The sequence below is a fragment of the Cydia splendana genome, chromosome 3 (assembly GCF_910591565.1).
Source record: "Cydia splendana chromosome 3, ilCydSple1.2, whole genome shotgun sequence".
Classification (NCBI taxonomy): Eukaryota; Metazoa; Arthropoda; class Insecta; order Lepidoptera; family Tortricidae; genus Cydia; species Cydia splendana.
The window spans coordinates 556,342-583,935 of NC_085962.1; the positions used below are offsets into that span (position 1 = coordinate 556,342).

General features: G+C 36.4%; 1 protein-coding gene across 1 annotated transcript in view; it reads left to right on the top strand.

Annotated features, from left to right (window-relative positions):
- The window catches only part of LOC134806393 (protein O-mannosyl-transferase TMTC1-like), a 268,478-nt gene that overhangs the window by 110,291 nt on the left and 130,593 nt on the right, over positions 1-27,594 (top strand). Inside the window, exon 2 of the mRNA XM_063779647.1 lies at positions 15,898-16,075. Within this exon, the coding sequence (XP_063635717.1) occupies positions 15,898-16,075 (178 nt within the window). The remainder of the gene's footprint in view (positions 1-15,897; positions 16,076-27,594) is intronic.

The following is a 27,594-nucleotide window of genomic DNA, read 5'->3' on the forward strand; positions in this document are numbered from 1 at the left end:
TGCTATGTATAATCACTTAAGAGGCCGTGAACGATTTGTAAACGCGCGAAGATACGACTTTTACACAATATCCGAACGCCGGCCCCTCCGCACGGAATAACGCGACCGCCTTGCGATGTGGGAAGTAATTGAAAGGACTCGTTACCTTTAGGACGTTTATTGCAACTGCTATATATGGGCCAATACAAGTGTTATATACTAGCATCATAGATTAGTAGCACATAGAGGGTACACAAAGAGTGTATAATGTGCTACCTTATTAGTTGCAGATATTTTAACAGATGATACTTTACTTTAAAACAATTATCTTTAAATATAAATTAAGAATATTTAATAAATTTTATTTTTATTTAATTTACCGAACAAAATATTAAATTTCATTATGGTTCGGCGGGAAAACTGCAAAAGGTTATTAGGATGAAGTGGCCAGACAGGTGTTAGGTAAAAGAGGTACTAGAATCTGTTCAATGAGTTCATATTTAATAATCACATTAACAGTGTGTTTTTACGTAGCAAATTTGTTTTTCAGTTTTCTTCAAAAAAACATCGTAAAAGCTATAATGTTTCATACTTGAATATACTCCAGCAACCGAGTACTATCAGCTGCATAAATATCTGCAACTAATAAGGTAGCACCTTATATACGCAGACATATAATTGTAGTAAAACACGCGAGCTAGTTCAACACTAGTTTATTATAATATTTGATTAAAAAAATGGTGGTGGCTTATCTTTTCTGACATCATAAGGTAGTTCTAAATTTTTTTTTTATTTAAATTAAAAATCACACGGCCTACCCCATTTGTTGAAATCAGATGGAATGGCCCTCGTAGAAAAAAGGTTTCTGCCAAAGCGTAACGCCGCAATTGCTTCTAGAAACGTCAAAAGGTAATTTTACCGAGACTTGTACATTAAATTTGACATTCCATTGGGTCAGCGTTTTAGCAACATATCGCTCCGCCTAAAAGTCCGTATAGGGTTTTACACAGACAAGTGTGAAATTAACAGAAAAGTCATATTATTTTCATTGAAGTTTGACTATTATCATGATTTCCGTGCAGAGTTAGCTTCGCACGACATTATTTACTCTGAAAACTTCCTTCATTCCGAAAGTCGGTAAACAAAAGCTTCGAGACTCCCTTTTCTGAAGTTAGTTAAAAACCATTTGATTTGAAAAGCAATTAGGCTCCTCTAATCAAGTTACTAAACAAAACGTTAAACTAATTAAGTTCCATTATCATATTTCAACAACAGTGTCGTTCTGTGACTAGTACATTTGATTAATATTTAAATTATTTAAAGTCAAAAGGGGTTGTATGGTTCTCAAATAAGACCGTCAATTATACCTACAGGCCAGAAATTCTATGATAGCCTTCATAGCCGTAATTTTTTTTAAATATTTTCATGATATATCGTAAACAAGCATAAAATCTGCCTGATGGTGAATGATTACTGTAGCCTATGGACGCCGGGAACACAAGAGCTATCACATGTTCATTATAACTCAACTCAAGAGCTATCACTCTTTTAATACGTACGCTTTTAATCTTTTTAAAAATCATATTTTCTAATTCGCGGCGCATTTTGCGTTCCACAAAATACTAAGGTGTATTTTTCCTCACGCATAACAACCGCAGTGACATTCCAAAACTCATTTATTTGTTTTCCGTATTGTGACTCAATAAACTCCAAGTTCAAACTGTTATTCCAATGTTACGGGAATGCGTAGTAGGGGCTTATTACAATTGAATTTCGATGTCAGCAGAGCGGGAATATTTAGTCTCTCAGTCCGAGAAAATAGCAAAGGAAACAGTTGACTGCAACTCTTAAGAGCAAGTTTGGGATTTAAAACTAGCCGGGCCAGAAAGTCGCGAGTTTACGGCTTGGCATCGGCAATGGGTGTTGGTTCCAGACAATGAAGATACTTTTTTAAAGAATTTCAAACTTTTTACGGAAACAGAGTTTTGTACTTATTCATTAATCATTATATTTAATCTAATTAACTGGCATTGAAGCGTATTGGCTTGTATCTAAATGTAAAATTCACTTAATATTATAACAATGTTTGTTCCCCTAATTGTAAATAATTTGTAAATATGACGATGTACAATTAATACAAATAAAATATATTCTATTCTATTCTATTCTATTCTACTTAGTGACAGTGCCTCGGTGGCAAACAAATTAATCGTAAAGCCCGCGTGCGCCTTAAGGGGTAATGCACAAATTACGCGAGGTGTTTTCGGCTACTTTTTGACCCCCACTCCCCGTTGGTGATATTTGGTGAGATTTTGGCTACCCCCGTCCCCCACATAACCTCACGTGTATTTTTTGGAATCTTTCTATCCACGCGGTCTAGGCCACGCGCTCCAAAATTTCGTAAAATAGACTCACTATTTTGAAGTGCGGAGTGAAGATCTATGTTTAACGAAACCGAGAAAAAGTATCTACTCATGTGGTAGGTATTTTTTCTTAGTTTCGCTCTCCATAGAAAAATACACTTGAGGTCTCCTTATACCCCCCCTCCCCCAACGTGACCTGTCGTGAGTTTTTCGTGACCCCCACCCCCCTAATCGAATATTTAGGTATAATTGGGTGTATTTCATTCGCCAACAAACTGTTTCGCAGTTTGGCGAAGTTTTGTAATAGTTATAAGTGTTTTTTGTTTATTAGCAATAAATTAAAAAAAAAAAATCTCGCGTGATATGTGCATCAGCCCTAAAACCATTCAGTACAACTTCACTGTCACTGTCAGACCTGTCTGACAGACAGGAACAAGCACAGATGCGACTGCGGACATATCACACAGACGCATCTGTATGTTTAGATTACATAAAAAAACCAACAAACAACATAATTAGATTAAATAAATATACAAATACGACATACAAATATATTATGAATTTGTATATTTATCGCCCTTGCGACATGTACGAACATCTCTCTCTTCCTAGCCATACATCCCACATGGTGGCGGGGTCAGCTTTCCTGCTTAACCTTCTCCACTTCACTGATTTAAACTTTCACGATTATTAAACATTATCAAACTGCACAACGGGACTTAATCGCGTATTTAAGTTTTAAGATTTACCTCCGACGTTTCGAGGACGGCGTTGTCCCCACTCCACTCCACTCCACCACTCTTCTCCACTTCGCCCTGTCCACGACATCGTCCTCGGATAACTTGCACTCACTCATGTCCTTTAGCACTGCGACATGTACGAACATGTCCGAGCGAAATGCATTCCATGACAACAAAGTGACATCATTTTGATATCAAAATGTAAGTTCTAATTCAGATTTAACAATTTTTTATAGGTTTGAACTGGTTTTGAAACGACCTTGAAGTTTGCTCACACTGATTGGTGCATGAGAAATGAAATGAATGTCGTGCGTGAGATGCGCGCCAATCACCGAGACGATCACCAAGGTCGTATCAAAACTAGTTCAAAACCAAAACAACTCGTTTAATTTGAATCAGATTCTTGGCCTCAGGAAGTCGTGAATTTACAGCTTGGCATCGGCAATGGCCGTTAAGTCTAGACAATGAAGATACTTTATTAAGTTTGTACTTTAAATTTTTGTTGCGAACGAAGTTTTTTACTGCAAAAGAACAATTATATCGCCCGAAATATAGTGTGCGGTTACTATAGCTGTGAAGCCTGTGAACGATGGCAACATTAGGGGTTTTTAGCTTCATGTGGGTTGAATTTGGAATTTTTTACACTAAAATACGATAAACAACTGAACGAGTTATAACTCATCAAGAATGAGTTAGAACACTTATAACTACTTTTAAGTAGTGGTCTGTAAGCTGCGGACATCACAATTTCCTACGACTCCGCTATTTTGAAACGTATCCAAAAATATATGCGTAAATAAAAGAAATATAATTCACGTGACTCGGTTGTAAGATGGGACCTGAGAGCCTACCGCGATCCACGTTCGACTTGTTGCCTCTCTGTCGCACTTGTAAATTCGTAGGTGTGACAGAGAGGCAACACTTCGAACGTGGTTCGCAATAGACCCCCTGTAGAGGAGAGTAGTCGGACAGCTAATATATAAATTGAAATGTACTTAGTTATTCAATGGCTATTATAAGGTAAGTACCCCTATTAACGAGGGGGTTAAGCAAGTTTTCGAAAAAGAGCCAAAAATTAAGCATAAACCGACGGTGTATGAACCAAGACATATTTTTTATGTTAGTTTGTTAATTAAAGTTTATATTATAAACTGAAATAAATGTCATATACTAAGAAAAAGTGACCAAGGCCTCCAGTGCCCCAGGCTGGAATCGAACCAGCGTCCTCTGCTATCGCGGCAGGTGCCTGAACCACTCGGCCACCGGGCCACAGCGACATTAGTCAAATTTTCCAAGTATATGCACTTCCTACTGAAGGCTTGTGGCGCCCCCTGGCCATCTCTAAGGTAGAACAGTATGGTTCGAACCTTCTATCTGGATCATTCTCATGATGATACCGAGCTAGCGAGAGAGATGGCGCTGCCAATCAATACTATGAAGTACTGTTCTACCTTAGAGATGGCCAGGGGGCGCCACAAGCCTTCAGTAGGAAGTGCATATACTTGGAAAATTTGACTAATGTCGCTGTGGCCCGGTGGCCGAGTGGTTCAGGCACCTGCCGCGATAGCAGAGGACGCTGGTTCGATTCCAGCCTGGGGCACTGGAGGCCTTGGTCACTTTTTCTTAGTATATGACATTTATTTCAGTTTATAATTTATATAGTAGTGTTTCTACTTGATAAAAACAAATTAAAATATTTTCTGAAAAATAATTTAATTTGTTCAAATACTTCATAGTATTGATTGGCAGCGCCATCTCTCTCGCTAGCTCGGTATCATCATGAGAATGATCCAGATAGAAGGTTCGAACCATACTGTTCTACCTTAGAGATGGCCAGGGGGCGCCACAAGCCTTCAGTAGGAAGTGCATATACTTGGAAAATTTGACTAATGTCGCTGTGGCCCGGTGGCCGAGTGGTTCAGGCACCTGCCGCGATAGCAGAGGACGCTGGTTCGATTCCAGCCTGGGGCACTGGAGGCCTTGGTCACTTTTTCTTAGTATATGACATTTATTTCAGTTTATAATTTATATAGTAGTGTTTCTACTTGATAAAAACAAATTAAAATATTTTCTGAAAAATAATTTAATTTGTTCAAATACTTCATAGTAAAGTTTATATTATTTTAGTTTCTGGCCTTGTTTTAGAAAAATATAAAGGAAAAAATAATTATCAAAACCAAAATGTCGAAATCGCCTATTACCGTGGTAATGGACCACTGTTACCCAAATACCGCGGATGTGGGTTCCTTTTTACGAGGGTGGATAACCCGTCGCATTTTTAGTTCCATAATTATGATAAATATTATTTATTTGACAATAATGGATAAAAAATGGTATAGGTAATCAGTACAGTACGCTTTTCATATTATAAGACTTAATTAATGAATATAAAATAAAAATAGTTGGTTCCTTTAACGCTAAAAACATCGTGGGTTACCCTTTACGAGCAAGTGTGATGCTGTCGAAATTCTTGTTTAATTTATTACCTATCTACGTTAAATAAATAGGTACTTAATTATTTCAACCGGACGTGAAGGGCAAGTTGCTCCAAAAAGTTTAAGCTACCTAAAGTAAAAGTAAAGTAAAAAAGCCTATCATAAAACACATTACAATTTAAAATATTACATTAAACTTAAAAATATTGTACTGTAATTTTTGGAGTATAAAACTTTTTTTAAATATAACTAAAATCTAAAACACGTACTATATTATTTAAAGTGTTTCACTATATAATGTTTATTTACAAATTCTACTTCTATTAAACACGTTTGCTTATGAAAGTCGCCTGAGCGGCGTAGGCCTCCCCCGTATCTCTCCAATCCTCTCTGTCCATAGCCCGTCTCCTCCATGTTGGTCCACATACTTCGCGGAACACGTCTTCCCAACGCTTCCTGGGTCTACCTCTTTTCCTGTGGCCGTTACGAGGTGTCCAGTCTGTCACTGTTTTAGTCCACCTGCCATCATTTATGCAACAGATAGATAGTTAATTTAAGCTACCTATCACAATTATATTCTACACAATATATACAAGATCTGTGTAAGTTAATGTTAATGCTGTATGTTTGTGTGTCTATTATGTTATTAAAATAACATAAAATATATTTTTCTACTATCTTCTCTATCTATATTTATTTTATGTTTGCTGCCTTAGAAAAAATATTGTGTGCAACGGTACATAATTAGGTTTTAAGAACAATTATTATGTACCTGGTATACAAAAGACTATCAAAAGTATTAGGTATTTTAAGAACCTATTAATTTCGAAGTCATGAAAGTTTTGGGTGGGTCTGTATTAGGTTCTCATACAGCTTATTACCGAGTGATGTCTTTTCTAACCATCGTTAAACGGTTCAATTCAAATAATTTTAAAACTCATTTACGACTAATAAAAATGAATAGTTATCTTGTATTTTTTTAATACAATAAATATGGATGGTTCCAAATATTACAAAACAATGGTAAAAATAAATTTTATAACCATACTTATGTTTTTATATCAATACGTGAACGAGTTTCTCATATAAGGGTTTCTAAGAAAACGTCTGAGAAGGTGTCTAAAATTGTCATCAAAATTAAGAGTTATTGAATAGATTTCATACCACGTTAATAGCTCTTTAGCTTTATAGGTGGTTGAATATTTCAATAACATCAAAAGTCAAGTAGATGTGCATTTATATATGAATATAAGATCGCCCGAATCTAAAATGCCGTTTCCGTTATTACCGAGGTATACCTCGAAATTAGGTATCACACAAAGAAAATGGAACCTAACACCGAGGTTTTTAATTTCCTATTTTTTTCCAATTGCCGAGCAAATATCACAAATAAAGTATTTGGGAACCATAAAGATAATAACTAAGAATCAATCTCAAGTCTTAGTCTTTCCATAATATTTACCATTATTACGCTAATCACTAAATATAATACGCGTTTACTTACTTAAGGTGTTGCGTGTTAGTATGGAGCAACCAAATCTTGCGCTCCTGATGCGTTAGTTTAGTATTTTCGACTTTTTTGCGTGATGTTTTCGTAGCAATGTTATACTTATTCGATAGTCAAACGATAAGGCTTTATTTCTGTGTTCTTAGATTCTAAGAAAGTTAATAAGCTTTCTTATTAAACGCTATTTTGTATATACCGCGGTAATGAATGCCAATTTTAATGGGGTCGTTAATAGGGGTACTTACCTTAGCTGTTATGCATGGTGTCTGCATTTTGGCTTTTAACAATATTTTCTTTTTTTTTTTCACATGAAACAAATCTGGTTCTCGCCTCTGTTACGAACTTGTAAATAAAATAAATCACTCTATTTTATGGCGCACTTTCAAAGGCAGACTGCCAAAATTAAGGATACTAGCACAGTATAGATTCAATGACAGTAAACTATCTCTGAATATTTATAATTCAAGTTTAACCTTCAATCTTTGCATTTCATTTATGATCGTTTAGTCAACCGTAGAGACAACTAGATGGTATACCGATTATAAAACGAAGGTTATTACTTTACTTCCGTGCATCAAAATTAACAGTTAATGTATATAAGAAATAGTTTATGTATTGTATTTGGGGCTTGGGGAGTCATGAAAATTCATTTGTTGAGTATGACCCAACTTAAGGGGCCCACTGATTAACAGTCCGCCGGACGGTATCGGCCTGTCAGTTAGAACAAAATATTGACAGTTCCGAACAACTGACAGGCCGATATCGTCCGGCGGACTGTTAATCAGTGGGCCCCTTTAGTAGTAGGACTAGGAGCCAGGACAACTTGCTATGCTTTTGAAAGGGTTTTGATCCGACTTTGACGATCGTCTTGGTGATCGGCGCACATCTCACGCGCTACTTATACTGCATTTTGCATGAACTAATGTACTAATTTTAATAATAATTATTATTTGTTCCGATATTTTGAACACTTCACCTTAGCTACTTTCTGCTGCTGACTGTCCAGGATTTTCCAAACTTGAATTCCGTGGTTTTATCACTGTAGTGTGGTTTGTTTTTTGTACTTGGCACGTCCATTGCACCCTTGTTTGAAGATAGCCTACTCTATTTAAGTCTACTCTGGTAGATACCTGGCGTGATGCCACTAGGTCGACTAGAGTTTTAAATACAAGTTTACTGCTCAATTTAACTTCCCTTGCCTTAAAAAATGTACGCCGTTAAAAATAACTAAGGCAAAACCTGTAAAATAATTAAAACAGTCGCGTTTTATAGATACTGATAGTCAACGCAGTCTTAAAGGGTTCTCAGATTTTTTTTTTATGATATCGGAAGCAAACGAGGGTGTGAACCACCTGATGGTAAGCAATTACCGTCGCCCGTGGACACCTGCAACACTAGAGGGATCGCACATGCGTTGCCGACCTTAAAGATGGGAGTAAGTACGCTTTTTTCCCTAAACGTCCATTTTCTATCTACGAGTGTGTTTTTACAAACACACTCGTAGATAGTAGGTAGGTAGCGTTAGTAGTTGGTAGTTTTACAACTAGAAAATGCAATTGCTGCTCGTAAATGCACTGCACGTCCCTTTCATCCGCTAACAAATTGGCAGAGAGGGAAGACGGTTCCTAACGAAGCAATCTCTGGCATAAAGCCTTGGCGTGTCGTGATGTATGGTGCCAGAGTTCAAGTAAGGAAGTAGTGTATATTAGCGAGTCATACAAACACAAAGCTAGTCTGAGTAGCCAACGCCATAAAATCGACGTTATTACGCTTTCATTTTTAAACAACATTCTGAAATAATGAAATGAAAATTCAACATAGGTTACATAGGTGTATGTAATGTCACGCCGCACTTCTGTAGCAGTACCTAATTCTGGTGTAGTCTACATCCAAACAGTACCTTAGATTAAATCATCACGTCCATTCATAACTCGACGTAATTTGTTTGCGAAGACAAAAAAATGTAATACATAAATAATTGTTGTAAGAGAAGGAGCAAGCAATCTTTAAAATAAAGCCTTGGCGCGGCGCCGACGTGATGTATGGCATGGCCGAATGTGAGCCAGAGTTGAAGTAAGGAAGTAATATATCTCTATCATTTTCTTTGAAAAATTTGTATCTATAGGCTAGTTTACAAACATGTTTACAAACCAACGTTCTAAAGAAACATATTTACACGACTCTAAGACACTGACTATAAGGTTTTGTAAATATGTTTTTTGAACGTCGTAGGCGTGTGAAGATGTTTGTGAAATAGACCGCGCATAAAAAAATCGAAATTTATAAAGAAAACTTTCCTCAAAACCTTTTTATACCTGTAAACTTAAAAAAAAAACCGAAAAATTAAAAAAAAAATTGATTGTATAATGGTACTTCGTCAGCCGTAACAGCCGAAACGAGTTTGAATTTTGAATTAAGATGCAATTTGGATTGAGTTTTTTAAATCATTACTCTGTAAGAAGGGCATAAATATTAAGGTACTTAATACTAAGAAGGTAGGTTTTAGGCATTTTTATTTTTTTGTTAGGTTTTGTTTTAGTTATTTTATTTTATAAGGTACTTAAGTATTAAGTTTATATTATTTTCGTTAAATAAATGTATTTTCACTTCTCATGCTCAAAAAGTGCACCTTTATGTCGTGCGTAGACGACATAAAGTCGCATTTTATGCTCTAGAGCATAAAAGTAAAATTTTCTTCTAAGACTAAGGTAATCGGTCTCAACAGCCAAGCAGTTAAAACATATTTCACAATTTTACTGAGCAATAAAATTGTGTAGATGACAAAACTTGTTATATTATTTTATTTTTGCTACAATTTATTAGAAATCCGTATTTTCTGTCATTAAATTTAGTAAATCACATAAAATAGGAGTCGATTATCGTTCAAAAATGCTCCAAAATGTTTGACTTGGCAGAAAACCAAGCGTCTGAAACTCTGATCACATGTTGAAAATTTTAAAAAAATAATTAAAAAGTTAGTTGGCGGGAATTGGTTATGTATTATGTTCTTTCGCTTTACGACAATTTCGTGGTGTAAATTGCCGTGAAAAATATAATTATTTTCCTCGCAATCGAAGTGAAAAGCAGAGTGTACAACAAGGGCATAAATGTCCATTTTTACCCTCGTCTACTATTTTGGTCTTCGCTTCGCTCAGACCAAAAAATTGCCTCGGGTAAAAATGGGTCACTTTATGCCCTTGTTGTACAATCTACTATTTCCTATTGTCACTTGAAACATTAAATAGAAATATTTTTATATCAGGTAATACAAACTTATTTCATTTTATTGCCGTGTTACGATTACAAACTATTCGATTTACTGTTGGCTAATGCCGTGATATATGCTCTGTGAAGTGTAAGAGTAAACTACTCGTTTTACTATGACATTGAAGTGATATATGCCCCGTGAAGTGGAACGATGCCGAAGGTAATTCCGTGCGTTATTAAAGTATGAGTGCATGTGCATATTTTGCAGTTTGCAAAGGATCATCGATTTCAACGCCATAATGAAACTCACGGCCCGATTCGAACTTTAAGATACGTCAATTAATAAATCTAGAAACGATATGGATTAGATATGTCAGTGTCAGATGTGGCGTTTCTTCAAACAAAAACGTCATTTAGACACTGACCCATCCCACCCACTGATCCATGTATTATAGTTTCTAGATCTATTAATTGACGTATCTTAAAGTTCGAATCGGGCCGTCAGATTAATATCATTGATTATACAGAGTGTTGTATTATTTCAGCAAAATATATTTCGCCACATTTCATATTTAGACCATGTTTTCGCTGAACGTCTGATTTTATTTCTCGCGGCTAAATATTGTAATACAGTCGAATATGTTTACACTTTTGCACCTTACTCCTTTGTAATAGGCGAAAAATGTAAACATCTTTGATTTCGACTGTACGGTCATAGAAGTTAGAGTGAGTAGAAGTAAATAAATTAAAAAATTCCAAACTAAACATTTACTCACTCTATTTTCGAAGTTTCGAATTTTCGTGTGACAGATTTTAAAATATTTAAACAAATGCTATTTACCGAACTCACGTAATTCACATTGTGTCGAATCCATAGGGACTCTATTTTCTTGGTATAAAAACTTTTAACAACCAAATCTAGTACCACGCCCCAATTTCACCACGGTGACAGGTGCGACAATTGTAAAACATCACTGTTGCTGACGTCACAGGCATCCATGGGCTACGGTTACCGCTTACCATCGGGCGGGCCGTATTCATGTTTGCCACCATCATTGTATTATTAAAAAAAACTTTATTACATCGAAAAAATACAGATATTTCTCATGCTAAGTTTATGACAATTGTCACAAGAAACACGACAATTGTCACGAAATTCCGACATATAACTCATTTCCTGTCAAGATTCACCGACAATTCTACAAACATGTCGACTAGAAAAAATAATTCTTGTTTCACAACATAATTGTAATACATACAATTGTAGCAAAATGCCTGTCACGTTTGTAAGAATTTCTATAGAAAATATTTTATAAAATTGTAATAATGTCACCTGTCGCTTGACAATTGTCGCTCGACATATGTAACTGACAATTGTAGCCGTGGTGAAATTGGGGCCAGATGTACTTAGATTTATGTAACTTGGATAATTATGTCAAATGTCATGTTATTGAAGAAGATTGTATCGTGTAAGAGTGAACTACTACTCGTTTTACTATGATATTGAAGTGATATATGCCCCGTGAAGTGGAACGATGCCGAAGGTAATTCCGTGCGTTATTAAAGTATGAGTGCATGTGCATATTTTGCAGTTTGCATAGGGGCATCGATTTCAACGCCATAATGAAACTCACGGCCCGATTCGAACTTTAAGATACGTCAATTAATAAATCTAGAAACGACATGGATTAGATATGTCAGTGTCAGATGTGACGTTTCTTCAAACAAAAACGTCACTTTTGACACTGACACATCCCACCCACCGATGCATATATTATAGTTTCTAGATTAATTGACGTATCTTAAAGTTCAAATCGGGCCGTCAGATTAATATCATTGATTATACAGAGTGTTGTATTATTTCAGCAAAATATATTTCGCCATATTTCATATTTAGACCATTGTATCGCTGAACGTCGTCTGATTTTATTTCTCGCGGCTAAATATTGTAATACAGTCGAATATGTTTACACTTTTGCACCTTACTCCTTTGTAATAGGCGAAAAATGTAAACATCTTTGATTTCGACTGTACAGTCATAGAAGTTAGAGCGAGTAGAAGTAAATAAATTAAAAAATTCCAAACTAAACATTTACTCACTCTATTTTCGAAGTTTCGAATTTTCGTGTGACAGATTTTAAAATATTTAAACAAATGCTATTTACCGAACTCACGTAATTCACATTGTGTCGAATCCATGGGGACTCTATTTTCTTGGTATAAAAACTTTTAGCAACCAAATATAGTACCACGCCCCAATTTCACCACGGTGACAGGTGCGACAATTGTAAAACATCACTGTTGCTGACGTCACAGGCATCCATGGGCTACGGTTACCGCTTACCATCGGGCGGGCCGTATTCATGTTTGCCACCATCATTGTATTATTAAAAAAAACTTTATTACATCGAAAAAATACAGATATTTCTCATGCTAAGTTTATGACAATTGTCACAAGAAACACGACAATTGTCACGAAATTCCGACATATAACTCATTTCCTGTCAAGATTCACCGACAATTCTACAAATATGTCGACTAGAAAAAATAATTCTTGTTTCACAACATAATTGTAATACATACAATTGTAGCAAAATGCCTGTCACGTTTGTAAGTATTTCTATAGAAAATATTTTATAAAATTGTAATAATGTCACCTGTCGCTTGACAATTGTCGCTCGATATATGTAACGGCTTCCCTTTATCTTGCATAATATCGATTGTCCGAAATACACTTCACATAGCAGGTTTCGCAGAAACATTTTTAACCGAATGATAGATTTGCATAATTGTATAATTAGCATAACTGTCATGTCGCATAACTGTCATGTCGCATAACATTCATTTGGCTGAATTTTGAATAGCAGAATACTAATATCGTCGATTTTACATACGCAGAATTGTATGTAGCATAAATTACGTTTCACCGAATTTCTTATGGCATATTGCTCATATTGCAGACTTGAATTTCGCAGAATGTTATGCAGCAGAATAAAAGTTCTGCTGAAATTGTTACCGCATAATACTCATGTCGCTGACTGAACCTACACAAAAGGAATTGCTGCCAGAACTACAGGTTAGGTTAGAACTGCGACCCCTACATAAAAGGAACTGCTGCCAGAACTATAGGTTAGGTTAGGTTAGAACTGCGACCCCTACACAAAAGAAATTGTTTCCAGAACTGTAGGTTAGGTTAGAACTGCGACCCCTACATAAAAGGGCTGCCAGAACTATAGGTTAGGTTAGAACTGCAACCCCTACACAAAAGAAATTGTTTCCAGAACTGTAGGTTAGGTTAGAACTGCGACCCCTACATAAAAGGAATTGCTGCCAGAACTATAGGTTAGGTTAGAACTGCGGCCCCTACACAAAAGAAATTGTTTCCAGAACTGTAGGTTAGGTTACGTTAGAACTGCGACCCCTACATAAAAGGAATTGCTGCCAGAACTATAGGTTAGGTTAGGTTAGAACTGCGACCCCTACACAAAAGAAATTGTTTCCAGAACTGTAGGTTAGGTTAGTACTGCGACCCCTACACAAAAGGTTCTGCTTCCAGAAGTGTGGGTTAGGTTAGGTTAGAACTGCGACCCCTACACATAAGGACAGCTTCCAGAACTGTAGGTTAGGTTAGGTTAGAACTGCGACCCCTACTCAAAAGAAACTGCTTCCAGAACTGTAGGTTAGGTTAGGTTAGAACTGCGACTCCTACACAAAAGGAACTGCTTCCAGAACTGTAGGTTAGGTTAGAACTGCGACCCCTACACAAAAGAAACTGCTTCCAGAACTGTAGGTTGGGTTAGAACTGCGACCCCTACACAAAAGGAATTGCTGCCAGAAGTGTAGGTTAGGTTAGAACTGCGACCCCTACTTAATAGGAACTGTTGGAGAAGGTGTTCATTGGTGGAGTAGGATACGGAAATATTATTTTCATCAACACTATGCCAATGAATTATTCTGCCTAAGGAAATTGTGCGAAAAGACAGTATGCCAAGTAAATATTATGCGACGCAATTTTTGGCAAAACAATTATTCGATTATAGGATTATTCTTCAAATTGACATTATGCCATTGTATTATTCAGCTTTACAAAATTGTGCGAAACAACAGTATGCCATGAAACTTATGCATAATATAATTCTGCGTAATGATGATTTTGCCAAGGGTTGCTATGCGAAAGTAATATATGACAATAAATTTTATGCAACATATTAGTAATCCATATGTAACTGACAATTGTAGCCGTGGTGAAATTGGGGCCAGATGTACTTTGATTTATGTAACTTGGATAATTATGTCAAATGTCATGTTATTGAAGAAGATTGTATCGTGGCGGTTGTTCAGATATTTTTGAGTACCGTAGCCGCTCCGATAGAAACTGTAGGTACACTTAATCCTTCTCCTTGAATCTCTGAAAGCCTTAAACGTAAAATACATTGTCACGCTCCGTAACTGCGAGCTACGCCGCATGCAGCGTGTGAGTGTGACGTATAAAGTGACGTTAGATGTGACGTTCGAGACTGGGGTGTGTAATTGTTTCCTGCAAAGATGTAAAGTCTCCCGCCCTAAATACCGCTACTAAAACGCTTACGGACGTGGCCCAAGTTGTGAGAGAATAGCAGAAATAGGTACTTTGTAAAATTATAGCTTAAGAGAACTCTGATGATAATTATAGCTACATTGAGATGAAGCGTCTGGAATACTTAGTCTAATTTATTTATTCTTCGCAGAAATGATTCAGTCTCACGGAAGACTCCAATCTCTAAAAGTTTAAAAGTATTCCCCAATTTATTCAACGAATTTATCTTTCGCATTAGATTGCCATTATGACTAACTGCTTGAAGATACATTGAAAAGGAAATTAGGTAAAATTGATTTCCATCCATGCTATATTTTGTTTGCAATTCAAGGGTTATTTTAAATTTATTGTTACACTCAACCCCAAAATATCTGCACGTAATACCATAAAGATATCTACAACATTTTTAAAGTACTTAATCTAAACAGGCAACTTCCTTTAACTTGTACCACACCCAAAACGCTTAAAGAGCACGTTTGAAGGCTTCGCATTGTCTGCGAGATGCAAACGGCTCGAGACAAGACGCGCATAACACTTACACACATAACGTCGTATCTCCATACACAACTATACAACGATACGACTTTATGTTGCTAATAAAGATTAACAACAAAAGGTTGTATCTCCATGCAAAGCTGTATAATGATGCGACTTTTTAGCTTTAGGGTGAAGAGATACCAGAATAGGCCTTCGTCGTGTTTACAGTTCATTTTACACGCATATGGGCGTGAGATCGATCGTATGTGGTTTTATTATGCTGGTTTGAGCATAATATTATGATATATGTCATATAATCATTACAAACCTCTGCGTTTTGTTACTTTTGACCCACAACGTGTTACTTTCGGGGTCATAAGTAACAAAAGACGATTTCTTTAAAGTCACTCTATTACATACAAAATACACAATCATAGGGTAAATCAAGATGTTAATCTACAGAACATGAACTGAAGTTATATATAACTACATTAATTTCATCAAAATAATATGAGAACATTGCTAAAACTGATAACAAAAATTGCGTCACATACCCGACACATTAGGAATGCGCCAAATTATTAAAATAATAACCTAGTTTTCCTTGTTCCAGACTAAACTACCTCTTCTCCGGCCTCTCGCCCTGGTACTGGCATGTTACCAACGCGTGTCTCCACTGCGTTAGCTGCACGCTAGTCGCGCGCGCGAGCGCGACGATCGCACGGCTGCGGCGACCGTTCGCAGCGCTCGCTGGGCTATTGTTCGCGCTGCACCCTGTACATAGTGAAGCGGTAAGTTTTGAAGTAATAAGTGTTTTTTAAGTATAAGTAAATTTGATACTTCAAACGGTCAGTAAGAGCGGCATATCCGCCTCACTCTAACTATATGCGCGAGGCGCATATAGAGATTACAACGTGATTTAATAACAGACCAAAATGGTTTCAAACAAGAATGTTTCTTAAAATGTCAGCTATCCTCCTCCCCTTGGTACTGACATGTTACCAACAACGCATGTCTCCACTGCGTTAGTTGCACGCTAGTCGCGCGCGCGAGCGCGACCATCACACGGATGCGGCGACCGTTCGCAGCGCTCGCTGGGCTATTGTTCGCTCTGCGCCCTGTACATAGTGAAGCGGTAAGTTTTGAAGTAATAAGTGTTTTTTAAGTATAAGCAAAGACATATGTAACTTCGTATAAGACGAATAAAGTCTAAGGAACAAACGTGCCTCAGATTTCAAGTAAAAGTCATTCTCGAATAGATGGCGCACACACCTTTAGCCTATCCTCGGCTAGATGGCGTGACGACACCGTTTCATATTTAACAATTTTAACACATAGATATCAGTGAATGAACATGGATCAAAATGATATAAAAATAACAAAATCATTTTATCCATATATATACATTTTTTGATAACTTTATACGTTTTCATTTTGAATTTTAGTCGTGTGTCGATAGATGGCAGTAAATTTACAGTGACTACAAAATTTACAATGACAGGACCCCTCTATACTATCTATTCTTTTTGGTATAAGTAAATTTGATACTTCAAAAGTTCAGTAAGAGCGGTGTATCCGTCTCACTCTATATGCGCGAGGCGCATATAGAGATTAGAACGCGATGCTCTCTTACTATATTATCTATCTCACTCTAACATAGCTCCTAAAGTGCCATGCATTTATTAAAAACCTTAAATATCAAAATGACGAATAATCAATGACTTCTTAAATAACAGACCAAAATGGCTTCAAGTAAGAATGTTTCTTAAAATGTCAGCTATCCTCTGCACACTCACAGCTACTGCGTTACTTGCACGCTAGTCACGCGCTACTAACGCAGAGCGCTATGTACCTTAAAATCACCGCGATACATCCGCTTTTTAAACGACATTGTTGCTATGGCACGCGCTCTACACGGGAGCCCACCGCTCGCGTAAAAGAAACAATGGCTTTTGTTAAACAGATTAGGGTCCTAGGCGTAAAAATCATTTGAGAAAATTCATACTAATAGAAATTGTACATAGCTCATTGATTCTGTAGCCTTTCCTTCCCCATACCAAATAATGGAAATTTTCAAATGTAGTCACAATTTTGGAAAGTTTTCGACGGCACATTAGAACCCAGTGTAAATTTCATTCGATATCGTGACGGACGTACGCGTTTGCGTTGTCTCATTTTGTATGGGATTTTGAGTTTCCAAAACGTCCCGCTGTTCAAAATCCCATACAAAATGAGACTTAACGAAAACGCGTACGTCCGTCACGATATCGAATGTAATTTACACTATGAGTATAGAAATTTTACAATATATTTATAAGTACATAATATTATATAAGTACCTACCTACTTGAATGTTTTGAATAGCGTTTAATATAATAGGAGCCGTTTCAGGGCACTGTATGGGTTATAATTCGGATTTACTAACGGCATTGTGTTCCTAACAATGGACTTAAGTGGGTATTCATAATTTATTGGAATAAACGTATGTTTAATGAGATTACGTATGTATAATGAGGCATGGTAAAGAGGCCGACTTACTTACGGGTTTGAACTGATTTTGATTCGACCTTGACAATCATCTTGACATACATACATAAAATATCAAAAAAATATAAACTTACACACTAAAACACTAAAATTAACACTAAAAATTTACTTCTTTACGTAACGCTGTGGTAAATGTCAAAACTGATGTTGCGGCCCGGATTTTTGACAATTTTAGCAGCAAGTCAGCAGTCGGCAGCAATGTCGCGCTGCAATACTGCGGCAGTAACGCTGGCTGGTGCAGCCTGAATCCGAACGGTACCTTTAGAGCTTTTACATCTTCCTCGCGCTGTCCCGGCGTTTTGCCACGACTCATGGGAGCCTGGGGTCCGCTTGGCAACTAATCCTAACAATTGGCGTAGGCACTAGTTTTAAACAAAACGACTGCCATCTGACCTACCAAGTTACGAACCTAAAGAGTAAGCTAAGCCTTATTGGGATTAGTCCGGTTTCCTCACGATGTTTCCTTAACCGAAAAGCGACTGGTAATTATCAAATGATATTTCGTACATAAATAAGTTCCGAAAAACTCATTTTTGCGAGCAGGGATTTGAACCCGCGAGCTCCGGATTGCAAGTCGCACGCTTACAGCTAGGCCACCAGCGCATTTAGAGCTTTTACTGTCTCCTCCCAAGTAGCATTGCAAGCTGCATATAAGCTGTATTCTAGTTTATTTGTATACTATAAGCTGTACAGTTAGGCTGTACAAAGGCTGTATAAGCGCTTATACAGCCCTTATAAGTAAAAAAAGGGCCCAAATTATACAGCCTTTCGCGTTATTAGAGCTGTAGAGTAGCTGTATAAGCAATAAATAAGCTGCATAATAGCTGCATTACAGCTATATTTCGGTGTAACAGGAAACCTTAACACTACAGATAATTTCTTATAAGTACGATATAAGAATATAAGTTTTAAATGAGTTTTTACAAGAGAAAAATAATCATTTAAGAAACTAAAATGTCTTAATCTTGTTAATTCGTAATATAGTAATGGCGACAAAAAAGTGTTATAGTGGATGGTAAAAGTAAAAGTAAATATTATACAGGACTTGAGAGGAATATTATATTATTGGTAAGTGCCGATTATTATTTATTGTGAACCTGTGTATCTTTTCTGGCAAAATATTCACGCGCCTGCAAAATAACAAAGAGAAACCATAAGGAAAATATCATAAATCGGTAAAGTTAGTGTTTATTTTTAAGGTTAGAATATCAAAAATATTTATAAATATTAATTCTAAGGCTAAAGTCAATTTATTTTAGCTGGTAATCATAACACGGCGTTAGTCTGCTAAATATTTGCAAGTATTTCTTTAATTATATTTATAAATAAGTTTTATTTTTCATTGTAAAATGGCGACAATTTTTAAACAGCCTACAGGATAGTTGGAGAGCATTATAATCTTAGTAGCTGTGCTGTGTAATAAATGGAGTGTCTTTTACAGCTTTTGTAATTAAAACAGCTTTATAATAGAATATTTGTATTCGTTTGGCTGTATTTCGGTTCTCCGTACATAAGTTATAATTCTCTTTCGAGGTCCGTATAACAAATAACAAATAACCTGTACTGTAACTGTCATATATTCCTTTAGTTTTATAATACACTTATTTTCAGAAATCATTATACTACTATACTTATACGAGTGTAAAATCACGCCAAAAGATTGCTATAAGCGACTCTGTCAGTAATACAGAAAAAAGCTGTACTATAGCTGCCATTTATTCGTTTAGTTTTATAATACCCTTACAGACAGAAGTTATAGAACTACTATTCTTATAGGAGAGTAAAATTACGCCATAAGAAATAGCTTTAAAACGAGGTTGACAGATACATTTGTACAGCTACAAGTGGCAAGTGATACTACAATACAGCCTGTATACAGCTTTTACGATAAAATTAGCTTGTAGTGTTTCACAACACTTAAAGTTTTAAAACGGAGTTGACAGATACTTTTGTACAGCTAAAAGTGCCAAGTGTTACTACAATACAGCCTGTATACAGCTTTTACGATAGAATTAGCTTGTAGTGTCTCACAACACTTTTAGTTTTATAGTAGATTTTTTATATTCTGATAAAGCACCCCATGCTTCCGCAGAATCCTTTATAATGAGTTTATACAGCTTGAGCTGTATAATGTCTGTAAAATACCTTTTATACAGCTTAAATCTTTTCTGACACTCTTATACGTCCCTTAAATCACTCTAAGTTCTAAATTGGCTGGTATATTGATGTTGCCGACACTTCCATGCTACTTGGGCTATTTCTAAATAGGTATCCGATATCCAGCCCGGCCCGGGTGTCCCAGATAGTGTCGCTCGATAACGCTAGTTTGGGACAGGCCGGGATCGGAATAGAATGCGACCTAGGTAATTGAGCCGATACTGTGTCCTAGATACAGACTACACAGACACCGCATTTAGAAGCGTTTACGTAGAACCCGAGAACTACACATAGGTTTAACGTCAGTTGTAACCTGATTTGCAAGCAGTACTGCTCAGATGTATCTTAAGGTATTCGGATTCTGCAGATCACACAATAATGCGGCGGGACATTACTGTTGCAGTAATGCTGTCAGATGAATTACCTACTGCAAGAGACGTCAAATTGAATAATTAAGGTCTCGATAATGTCTGCCACGGCCGTCACACAACCGCACTATCGGAATACAGAATCTATACACGTGCTTGAGACGCTAATACATAAAACTGCGAGTCTACACCCCTAACCTCGCGGTCACAGGCGGTGAAACCCCACACTTAGAGCACTGTAAGTACCTAGTACAAACGCAACCCTACAACACAAATATCAAGAACAAACACTTAAAACAAATACAAATCCCCATTATACAGAGAACCGTGTCCGCTTTACCGATATACAGTCGTTTAAAGTTTCGAATTGTAAAAACCTGTAGGCATTTAAATACGAGGTCCTAATACGGGGTCCAAGCACCAATACCAGCACATTTGTCAGAGATTATTAATAGTCAGTTTCACCTGACAAAACTATAATATGTCCCAACAACCCCAACCCCTAGGCGGTTCCAACGCCGTTAAACCCCACAATTAGGGAGTAAGTACAAACGCAAGCGACCCGACAACACAAACAACAAGAACAAATACTTGTTAACACAAACAACACGTTGAGATTTCTTGAGGCGGGGGCGAACTTCGATTTTCGCAGTTAGAAGCAAATAGTGACGTCCGGAGTGGCCAAATATATCGGAATACTTCCTTATTGCTATGGTAACAAAGGTGTAGTACGATATATTTGACCTCTTGGACAGTCAATATCTATTTGAGTATTTATTTGGCAACTGAATTATTATATTGGAGACCATTTATGAAGCACATTTTAAAAATAAAACGGATATCTATTAATTCAAAAATTAAGTTCTTTTAAAATATTTTGTTTCTTCATTACACGGTCAACCTAACACGCTCCTCCTCGCTTTGCTCGTCGTCGCACCTATCTGTTGACTCTAGCAGAACACAGTGGTAACTATTAAAATTAGTAATTAAAAATTTAAAGATCTAATGGTATGATGGCCATTAGGCGTTTCATGATTAGAAATTTCGACTATAAGTATACTGACCATTACGTATTGGTAAATTAATTTGAGGTGTTTTGTGTAAAAACTGACCAATATTCATTAAATTTAACTGCTTTCGTGTTAAAATACTACCTAGCTGAAACGACATGCTCAGTTATGACTATAGTTGATTACTTAGGTGTGAACAACTAGATGACAACTAAATTTTTTGATCGCTTTACAATATTACTTGCTAATTTATTATTTTAGTCGCCAACCTATCACTTTAAGTTCCCTATAATTTTTTTGGGTGGCTTGATTTTGCTGCCAGTTTTTTTAATAATATGATGCTTATATTTGAGGCTAATATATTTTTATTGGCGCGAAAATATTAATGCACAGCCAAATTATATTATTATATGCTCAATGAAAGTTCCTGTTTAATATTTTAGTTGCTCGGTTAATAATAAGTCTTTTCAAATCTACCTTTGTGCAAAGACCTACATACGAAACAACTTTTACTATGAAGCTAATTACGAATTCGTGAAATAAAATTCAGAAAAAATGTTATTTTTTCCACTTTATAAGTATATCTTTTATAGAATTTTAACAAACAATATAATGTGCTATAACTTTCATATTTGTAGTGTAATGATTAGTAAAATAATCAGGTACTATACAGACATACGTTGAAATATAAAATACAATTGAACGGCCGATTTTTAATTGTTGTCGATTTTTTCGTCAGATTTCGATAAAATTGGGCAGATAGTTCGCTATTCTGTACAATATAAGCGCAATTTCACCATATATGTACTAAAAATTCTTCCTCTGAATTACGGAGACGTTTCAACGGAAAATTATTTACATACAATTGGATTCAAGTTTTAATTTCGTATTTATTCCGCCAAGAATTTGGAGCACTTCAGGCAAATGTTATCCATATTTAACGAAATATAAAAATTCTAAATTATATTTTGTATTGTCTTCTTTTATTGAGGTGTGCAATAAAGAGTATTTGTATTGTATTTTGTTGTATTGTATTCTATTACAGTACAGCATAATAAAAATCGGCCTCGTAATCAGTGAGGTTGTTATGTTATTTATTTTACTTGCCTCTGACGACTACATTGTAAGTAAAAAAATATATTTCAGTCCACTGAAAATACCCACTCGTACAAGACATAATAAAACTGTCAGAAAACTATGAAAAATGGAACCGCACCGCACTGACAAGATTGCACTAGAGCATGAGCCCGATTCTGTTTTTAGAATTGTTACAGTTTTAATACGACCCTGAAGATCGCTCACGCTCAAGCAAAATAAAAGTCGTGCGTGAGCGCGCCACTCACCAAAACGATCGTCAAGTACCCCTATATGTGTAATTTTCATTCGATAGCGTGACGTGACGTACGCGTTTGCGTTAAGTGTAATTTTCTATGGGATTTTAAGTTGCCAAAACGTCCCGCTTGGCGCGCTGTCCAAAATCCCATAGAAAAATAGACAACGAAAACGCGAACGCTCGTCACGATATCCAATGAAATTTACACTTGAGTTAAGATCGTATTAAAACCAGTTTAAAATCGTAAAAAGTTCTTATATCAGAATCGAGTTCACGTACGAAACCCTTTACAATGATATTTCGATTCTTTTTCTGTCCCACAGCACAACGCCGAGGATTTGAGTATCCATTAAAAATAATAAATGTTCCTTGTTTATTGCGCTAGTTTTGTATGTCTTTTTGAAGGCGTCACATAAAATGGAATATTTTCTATGTCGTTTTCCTGCTTGACGTCATTATTACGACTTTATTATTTGTATATTATAAGGTAGGTACTTGTTCTTTGTACTTGCTTTGACTTTGAAAAAAACATGCCGAGCGAATTTACTCGGTGCCTATATAAAGGTATACACAAAATATGTTTGCAAGATTTGCATGAAATATCTGGCACACCGAGCTTTGCTCAGAAAATATTTAAAAACTCAAAAATGCGCGTTTTCCCATAGACAAGACCGAGCTAGATCGACTTTTCGCCCCCGAAAACCCCCATATAGCAAATTTCATCGAAATCGTTAGAGCCGTTTCTAAAATCCACGAAATATATATATAAATAAATAAATATATATACAAGAATTGCTCGTTTATAGGTATAAGATTGTATTCAGCTGGATTTAAGTAGGTACTTCATTATTTAATTCTCTTAGAGAATATGAGTCAGAGTCAGAGACAATGGCTCATATTCTCTATTAAACAAAATGTTTAAGTAACTAAAAGCATGTTTAAAGCATTTTCGTGCTGCCATTGGCTTACGATCCATATAAAGAAGACATTTTTTAAAAGACCGATGTAAGTTCAACCACCGTTATATACAGGATGCTTTTATTATCTCTGACCAAACTCTGAGGGTTGAATATGTAGGTCATACTTGACAACTTTTACTATGGGGCCAACCCCGACATCACAAAAAAAAATATCTGTTCTATAGAAAACATTGATTCACCGAAATGTATGAGAAGGCAGACTGTACATCGGGTTTGAAAATGACGATCTATTTCTATTTCTCTATTTCGGAGGTGACACCATCTCTTGACAAGTTCGTGTAAATCTCTTGACAAGGTCTAAATATACTGGTTTTGAGAAAAGTTGATGTTTCTTATGAAAGCAAAACATGCTACTATGAACGCACAGCTTGTACAAAATGCACTGAATTATTCATAACCTAGTAGCTAGGTCATCTGTTAACGTCTGCCAGTTCTGCCACTGCCTTCAGAGCACTTGTGAAATATCTTATTATACTTGTGTACTTGTTTAGGAAAAAAAAAAAAAAAAAAAAAAACTTGTTTAGGAAACTAGAAGTTCGTCCAGCCTGAAGGTACCGTTCAGTTTTCTGAATCCAGCATTACTGCATCAGTAAAAATACAGCACGACTGCTGACTGCATTGCTGCCACACATGTCAAAAATGTGAAATATGACCTCGGTCTCTTTAAAGCAAGAGTGAATATGCCATTACTGAACCGGTGAGCTCCATCTTAGGCTCTGTCTTCACTTTCCATCAGGTGTGACTAGTGCCAATCGCCGATCAGTTTATTAGTATGATATAAAAAAATCGGGCTACAATATCAATTTTGTCATTTCCGGCAGCAATTTGTATGAAAATAACTGCCGTATTCGAACTTCAAGATATTCACAAGAGACGACACGTACTAGATCCATTCTAGATACGTTATAGTTTAGATATCAACTAGTTCTCTTTTGCAGCGCAATTCGGGCAACCAATGTCACTTTTACGTTAGATAGAGTAAGATATCTATTAGATGTGAATTGGATCCCTAAGTCATATCCTGTGGAAATCGTTTAAGAGTATCTCCAGAATCGCGCAAATGTCAAATTTGACAGGTTAGATCTTAATTCTTAAACATATCGTTATCGTATCTTGGTGATGTCTAAAAGATATCTAATAGATGTCTATTTCAAAATCCGAGTCGGGCCCAGAGTATGATGTTAAAAATGACACTCCCGTACTTTGTCCTATTCAAGTCGGTGCACCGTTAGCTTAGACGGACTGTAAGTACCTAACAAACATTATTGGAGTAATAAGCGTCCATAGGCTTCGATGCTCTCCATTACGCGAACTGTAGTCTTTTTAGCCACCCTTGTGATAAAAAGTTACACTTTCCAACATCTCGGCACGTTCCCCGTAATGCCTTTGAGTAATCACAGCGTGGCTCAGCTTGGGACGTGATTCGAAGCCTTATTTCTATTGATTGATATTTGGGCCGACTTTTATTTTGCTGTCTATGTTTTTTTTCGTTACATTTCGATATTATTTGACTGGTTTGCTACTCATTCTGGACGGAATAAATACGAAATTCCAATTTGAGACAAAAATTAAATGTAGTTTTCTGTTGAGTTACAAAAAGCCATAAGGAGGTTGTTGTAACTCAATGGAAGATTATTTAGGACGCTTAAAACTCGACGACACAATAAAAATCGACCCATTTCGGACCGCTCAGACAATAAAGAACGAAAATTCGTTAAGCTGTTGTAGGTATTGTTACAAGTTTACATAAATTTACAGAATGTTTAGTCAGGTAAATGTAGCTGTAACACAGTTTATAATAATATTATAGTACGAGTATACAAAAAAGCGCCCTTTACGGACAAAAGCTAAACAGAAGGCCTTTTACACACCTCATTTTGACGAGGGCCAGCAGAGCCATACATTTTTAATTTAGCACTCAGTTATTTGCCCGTATTTCCCTCGTTTCTCGGCCTTTGAGTGATCCCGGGGAGCACGCGCCCGTACGTGACGAAACAACTGTTGTTTCTATTTTTGAAGAACGTGGCTTATTATGTTATAACTAAAGAACTTGACGGAAGCCTTTGATTTGGTAAATCGTGGGGTTTAAGTAAGAAATAATAAATAAACAATCGAATAAAAAATATAATATTTTAGATCTTGTTTTATCGTATTTATGGATAAAAAACAGAGACTTATAGTTTTAAAATAGGTTAATAAATAAGGTTACGTGTCTGAGTATACCTCAAGGTTCAATTATTTGACCGCAACTGTTTTATTTATTTATTTAAACTTTATTGCACAAAATACAAATAAAATGTACAAATGGCGGACTTAATGCCTAAAGGCATTCTCTACCAGTCAACCATAGGGCTAAACAGAGATGTAATAAAAATGTGTGATGTGTTTTCATCTGCATGAATGTCCTACCAACTCATCTGTATTCATTCAAGTTTAATATTTTACTTAGCTTAATGTTAGTGAAACCCATATTTTTCTCATCTTTCTAAGCCTTAAAATTTAGAATAATACCGGTAGCGAGGTACGTGGGCGGACATGACGAAACACTGTAATTGTTTCTATTTTTTAATCGCAAAGTGGCTTTTTATGTTATAACTAAAGAAGTAATCCGTCAAAGGCCGTTGATTGTGTTGAGCGTGAGAATTAATTAAGAAAGTCAAAACAATGGAATAAGAAACGATGCTTTTACTTAATTTTTAGTGTTCCGTGCAAAACTTTGTTCACGAAACACTTATGGGATCACTTCGGTGTTGCAAATCAGTTTTTTTAAAGAATGTACATAGTTACTGAATTTAAAATTGAATAATAAAAAATGGGTTACATCCAACTTTCTGGGTGTGCCTCTAGGTTCAACACTTAGCCTTTTGTTTTTATGTTCCTGAAAGTCCTACCTAATTCGTCCATAGCTATTCACTTCTAATTGGACGCAGTTATGCACAAACTGTCTTTAAATTCTAAACCTATAGTCAAAGACGATAATCAAATTTCAAAGAAATTTTATTACGGATTGGAACAATTGTGCATAACGTCGTCCAATTAACTTTTTAAGCCACTCAATTTCTACGGAGTTATATACACACAGCAACACTCTTAACTGTCCATCGATGGACATTATGCCTTTTGTAATAAGGTCCACCGTTGGACAGTTAACATTGTGGGCGATGGTACTTTGTTTTATATTGATGAAAACCACAATTTTCCGAATTTCCTCGTTTGAGTAACAAGCACGTGGCAAAGCACCCTCTGTTTGTTGTTTCTATTTTTAAAGGACGTGACTTATTATAACGTGACTTGGTAATGGGAGACACGTAGACCGCCTTCCGCAGTTGATTGCGGAAGGATCTTCATGGATCGATCGAGGAATCTAATCAAATAAACAATGCAGAGTTTTTCAACCGTTAACCATATTTCTTGGGGTGCTTTTAAATTTGGAACTTTCTTTTATTTCTGTAAGAGTTTAGAACTCGACTTGAAATGCCAATGTGAGTCAGTTTTCTATAGAAAGCGTCACGTAATCACCGTCACCTGTCATAGAAAAAGAAGTGTCGGGCGCCCCGGCCCGGGTCTGGACCGTTCTAGCGTGAGTCATCCTTTATCCGTAAGGTGCACGGGGGTAATTTAGAGTGCGAGGTAATTTTAAACTAATCGAAATATCTTCCATGTTTTACATTATTGTCAATAAGGTGCACCCTCCACCACATAATGCTGCGACAAAACCGAGTGAAAACAAAGCAAAGTCAAAGCTAACCCGAACCGATGTAAGTCCTCCTACTCCTCCGATTCCAAATCCAATACCGCAACATCTGTCCGCGGCGTCAGTTGGTGAGCCAATAAGGACAGCTTATACATTTGTAGACCGACTTTTACCTTTTATTGATCAAGATAAAAAAATACACGATTCAAGCCTCATCGCCT